At 37.3% G+C, this 6000-nt stretch overlaps 1 protein-coding gene across 5 annotated transcripts in view; it reads right to left on the reverse strand.

Moving 5' to 3' along the window:
• Positions 1 to 5147, reverse strand: part of LOC110564827 (complement factor H-like) — a 101623-nt gene extending 96476 nt beyond the window's left edge. Inside the window, exons 1-2 of one of the 5 annotated variants that reach the window (XM_060364402.1) lie at positions 4978 to 5147; positions 3632 to 3773 (exon numbers count right to left, since the gene is read on the reverse strand). In XM_060364402.1, coding sequence (XP_060220385.1) covers positions 3632 to 3701 — 70 coding nt within the window. In that variant the 5' untranslated portion in view covers positions 3702 to 3773; positions 4978 to 5147. Of the gene's footprint in view, positions 1 to 3631; positions 3836 to 4977 lie in introns of those variants that run through there. The other 4 variants (XM_060364403.1, XM_060364404.1, XM_060364405.1 and 1 more) reach the window with 4 other exon arrangements.
• Positions 5148 to 6000: the final 853 nt, after the last annotated feature.

Genomic DNA, 6000 nt, shown 5'->3' on the forward strand with positions numbered 1-6000 from the left:
ATAAAAATTAAAAATAAAAGAAAGAAAGATAGTAACAGAAAAGCTGATAAGTGTTTCTTGATGTTGTATTTCGGTACTTGAGAGTCTAAGTCTGAAAGACTAGGAGTGCAAGGCCAGTTTGGGCCATAAGGTGAGAATCTATCTCAAAAAGTTAAAGTAAGGTGTGATAGAAAACAGAGTGATACTGGTGGCAGAACTCTTTTCATATAATACTGTGTGCTATGATACATACACAGTGATACACAGAACACTTCTATATTGCAACTTGTTTCATCTGTCTTCATTGAGTCACTTAGAGCATATGAAACTTTGACATTCAGCATGTCTAAGGCTGAAGGAAAAGTGGCAGATGTGGTTTTCAGTTAAGATGTGGTGAATCCTACAGAGTAAGTGACCTTCAACTTTGGATATAGATTGAAGAAAAATGTAAGAGCACTTTCCATATCAATTTTTTCTCTTCAGAAAAAGCAAAAATACCTTACAATGCATTGTTTGAATTTTTGACATATCTCACTTTAAATAAAAGCATAAATAACTTTTCCTTCAAATCCCTAAAGAGTAACTATGATTAATTCATAATTAATATATATATAACATCAATTTTGCTATATCAATGTTAAAATAAGTTTGAAAAAATCATATGCTTAAAACAACATAATATAGAATTAAATGAACTTCCATCGTATGCCTAAAATCTCTAAGCCTGAAAGGACATTTTTGTCTTTTAAACCTCTAGGATTAGAAAACACTTATCTCCCCAGAAAGCACACAGTAGTTATTTGGTTGTATTTCAGCACAGGTTTAATTGGTTCATTTTAGCAATTCTGGGCTGCGGCCTAATTTCATACAATATCCAATTGTGAGAGCAAAATGCATGCTTGGGAAGCTTGGGGATAATCCATTCCCCAGACCTGAAATTACACAGCTCGACTAAGGAACTCTTATGTTACAGGTTGTCCTGTAAATCTGACCCAATTCTGAGCAGCATGCAGTTTTGCAAGAGGCAGTATTTAGTTAGCAGCTTGGAGCGTGAACGCAGCCAGCGCTGCACCAGGAAGGCATGAGGAAGCCCTTGCACGCTGAAGAGGGAAGACAAAAAGAAATCTGGGCTCATCCTTCTTCCTTTGATTACTCTTCCTCAATTACGAATACTGTTTTTTTTTACGTTAAGTTTTTGTTTTGTTTTTTTTTTTGTTTTGGCTGAGTGTAACATGCAATTGTCATGCCTGCCTGTGGCAACTGGAGCATGGTCTTTAGGAGGTTTTTTTCTTCCTTTTACAGGTGAATTGAACTCAAGTAACCAGGGTCTGAGGCAGCAACATCACTAGCCTGCACACAATGCCTGCTGGCCCAGCCAACATTGGTTTTGGAAGAATGTTGACCTTTATCAGGGCAGGAAATATTCATGGAATATTTCTTCCCTGCTTAGTAAAGCCTAATATGACAGCATTTCATAAGCATATTTTTCAGCTTAGTTGCCAGTGTCTGATGTGAAGAATAGAAGCAAAAGTTAATAGCGAAGTGCATAAGTAACTGTTTTAATGGATCCAAGCTATTCTGTTTGCTGAAATTCCTGTTAAGTTGATAGACTGATGAAACTGTTTACATTTGAGATGGACACAGGCCACCAGCCAAGCTAAGAGTAAAGAGGGAGTACTGTGCTCATTGAACTTGTGTGGGACTTCTCACATCTGTCTCTGCATTCCATGCGCTTTGTGGAAAGCATGAGGTGACCCCATATATGCTTTAAATATTAAACTTCCAATTAATCTCTGACTGTACAACCCTTGAGACAATAACAGGTACAGTACAACTGCCGGACTCATCAGCAAGATCTGGCACCACAGTAGAATGCATACTGATGAATATTCAAATTGAGTAACAACAAGAAAATCAGCTAAAATCCATGGTATAAGTAAGGATATCTAGATCATTGACATTAAATTATCATGTGAACATCATGACACTTCTTTTTTAATATTGAAATTCCACCTTGTAGTTGTGTAAGCAGTTTAATTTAACTTGTATCAGCTTAAAAATTAGCTAGAAGCCAGACATGGTGGCTCAGGCTTTTAATTTCAGAACTTGGGAGTCAGAGGCAGGAGGATCTCTGTGACTTCAAGGCCAGCCTGGTCTACAAGTGAGTAGAGCACAGCAAGGACTATTACACAGAGAAACCCTGCCACAAAAACAAAAGTAAAACAGAAAAGAAATTAGCTAGAAATAAAATAGGTATATATATATATGTATATATTTATGTATGTATGCAAGCAGTATGCAAGTAGAACATTAAAAAGAAAGACAAAAACATTGACATATGACAAAAGATAAGGTTGAGGTGTGCTTAATAATATCAACATGGCTTAGAACTCTTGGTCATACTTGTATTTTCATATATAAGGAAATTATTGCCATAATCTACAAGATGTCTGATAAAAGACTTATAAGCTAAAATTCAGAATAACATTAGAAAATTTTTTATAAAAGTTCACCTTTCAAAAGGAACTAAATGCACTTAAATACTTTTTTTAGAATTTTACTCAAAGATATAACGGAGAAGCCGTAGCTGCCTTTCTGATCTGTATTGGTGAATATTCAGCTTTAGGTCCTTTTTTAGCCTTTAGTTAGTAGACGCTGCAGCAAAGCCTCAAATTACAAAGTGCTGGCTAAGTGAAATGTTCGGGGAAATTGTTATTATATTATTCACTTCATATAAAAGTTGCTGAGTTGGGCATAGCAGTCCCTCCTCCCTATAACCCAGCACATGTGAGGCTGACAGAGAAGGACTACCCTCAGCTCAGGGGCAAGCTGGACTGCAGTGACACCCTATCTTAGAAAACCAGAACAGAAATAAAAGTTAATTAAATGTTTATCACATAATTAGAAACCTATCGTGAACTAGGAAAGTAATATCCTTTGTAGGATAAGCTGAGCAGTTCTGGAAGAATTTAACTGAATGGTAAAGTCAGAATTTCTGTTACTGACATGAGAGAAGAACTCGAACACTCATATAACCTACCCCCCAAATGGCAAATATGCTCCATACATAAGAGAAAAAAAATCAACAGATAAATCAGATCCTTCAGTTAGTGTATGCAGGTTATGTGTTAAATGTTATAATCTTTTTATTCTAATACACAAAGTTCTTGTATACAAACCTTTTAAGGTTACGCCAATATCAGTTATAAGTGATGTAGTTAGGAAGTTTTAGAATTATGCCTGAAATAAATACAGAGAGAGAGAGACACACACACATAAAAGCTTTCACTGCATATAGATATTTGCATCTTTTTCACTAGTTTTATATGAAGTACTTCAGGAACACTTATGAAAAGGGAAAGCCTTCTATTTCATAATAACTAAAAGTTAAATGACTATACCCAATTATGGATTGCAAAAATATGTTTAAAGCACAGTCTTGAGTTTTTACATTTAGCCAAACCATCAATTACGGCAGTCAAAGAACTGCTTGCAGTTTTCAAACTTACCACCAAAAGCCACTAACTTACAGACTAGTAATTACCCCACATTTTCTAGACTAAATTTGAATGATTTCTATGAGAAACATTATCTGCAAAGGTTTTATAATGTGGCTCAGCCAGGACATAGAAAGGCTCTGTTTTAAGCTTACCTTCTGCTACACAAACAGTCCATAATAAAAGCCAAATAATTCTTGCTGACGGCCTCATGGTTTGAATCATTCCGGAGCTCCAAGAGAAGTCAGCACCATCCAGCTCTCCTCTGCTAAGAACTGTGGTTACTGCAAGGAAAGACTTGTCCCAAAGGGAAGTTGAAAGTCAGTTTAGGAAATGGGATCGCTAGGTGCTCCGCCCATGAGCACTTCTGCAAAGTAAACCAAAAGGGTAGAGCGCAACACCAGCAGCGTGGGCGTGGGGGGTCGATCTCCGCTCTTACTGTGCCCTGTCTGTGACCTGCCGGATTGTTCTTGTAAATCCCAGCTTGTTTTGCTTGGAAACAAGTTCAGGTTTCTGGAAATGTGAGAAGCAGGGGCTGGTGATTGCCTCTGGATTTCATAAAACCTTTAAACTGCGTTCTACTGTGTACGAACCACAGAACAGATAGCAATAAAGGCACTTTTAAAAATCAGTTAGGGAAACTCAGTTAAGCAGTGTTTTCTGGGCCAACACCCAGGCATAGTACAGAAACATTGCCAAGATAGTCATGCCGAAGGATGGAGATTATGAGATTGCTTTCTAAAATTCATGAAGTTAGTCTCCCAAGGAATTCTTTTTATATGTGTGAGGCAACTGGCCTGTGTCTCCTTGGATATAAATGAAAAACTGAAAAATCCCGTCATTTGAAAAGCTAATTTTCTAACTTCTCACTGAGGTACGTTATAGTAAGGAAGATAGAGGTGTGAAAGAGTGTCTCATGGTGAACTGGTGCAGAGTCCAGGCAAATACTCAACTCCCAACCTGCTAAGCTGGAAGCCCCGTCTTCATTTCTGTCCATATGCCCTCCAGCTTTCTACCCACTCTCAGTGTCTCCAAGCACATGGCCTGTATTTGCCTGTACTTCATGGAAGTGGAGAAGAAGCAGTTTATTCCGTTGTTTATACAACGTCCATCATTAAGAACTGTATTTGGGATATGACTTTGCTGGACATGGCTCCTGACTACAATTTTTCATTCTATGTAATATTCAATTATTTAAATAAAGAATAACTTTTACTTATCTCTGTACATTGTTAATGATAGATTTCACCTAGGAAATAATACAGATAGTACCACTAATGTTAGATTGTGTGGAGTTACTAGCTCAAGCATATATATGAACGAACTGAACACAGAACATTTAAGCACTCTCTTAAAGCCAGAAGAACTTTTTGGAGTGAGATACTCAACCCAATGGCCTAATATCCCAAATCATACATTTAATCTATACAGATAGGCATTTTCAGGTGGTTTGCTTCCTGTTTTGTTGAATGTGTAGGAATTCAGCTGCCACTTAACTCACTGTAATAGCCGCTTGTCTTGTGGATGTGAGAAGACAGCGGACGAAAGCAGTCGCCACTTCCCAGAGCCACAGCCTGTCAAGCAGGGAAGAGCAGCCGCGGAGCAGGAACAGCTGCTCCCGAGACAGCCGCAGTCCGGTACAGAGAGCGCTGATAAACGCTGCTGAGCTCACTGGGCTTGTCTCCAGTCTGGGATCCTCCCACGAAGCTGATAACAGAACAGTTGACAAGACTGCAGTCCAGAGTACCTGACATTAGTCACGTCACAAGGGCTTGATGCTCTGAAATATTGTTCATTTAATCAAAGAAATTTTACAGTTTTTTAAAAAAATTGACAATACTAGAAATTTATCGACATTACAAATCATGAGTGCTGATTTTTCTAGTATTTTGATAACAAGTTACAAATTTTAATCAAAATCTGATAGAAGAAATATTTTTTCCTCTTTTTATCTCTATTGAAGCTATTATAAAATTGAGGCTTATAATAAAATAATCACAAATATAGACAGCCAATAATATAAAAATTGAAAGTAGCATAAATGTGTTACTTTTTAATTCATTCTTACTTATCATTGTTTGACGATTCAAAATCTATTTTACTTATTATTCTCCAGGTGCCTCTGAAAAGATAATTGCACAGATTATCTCAGGAAAAAATGGGCCTAGGGAAAGTCCTGTTGGCTCTGGCCTGAGAAACTGCATATTTACCTCAACACTTAGAAAGGGACTAGACCCTCTCTTATTGGGCCAAGCTGGTGTCTAGAGACAGAGTAAAGGTTCTGAGGAACTCAGCCGTGAAGCTCACGTACTGGCAGGCTACAGTCAGCCGAAGGTGCTCAGTGACATGTACCGTTTACAGGCACAATTGTTATTCTTATCTTTATCTTTATTTTACCTACATACTTACTTTATTTTTTTAATTTAATTTGTTTAAATTAATTTAATAATTAATTTCATACAAGGACACACTATGTTTGAATAATTTCTACACCTCCCATGTTCTTCTTTCCCCTTTCTAATCC

This window comes from Meriones unguiculatus, chromosome 11 (genome assembly GCF_030254825.1).
Source record: "Meriones unguiculatus strain TT.TT164.6M chromosome 11, Bangor_MerUng_6.1, whole genome shotgun sequence".
Lineage (NCBI taxonomy): Eukaryota > Metazoa > Chordata > Mammalia > Rodentia > Muridae > Meriones > Meriones unguiculatus.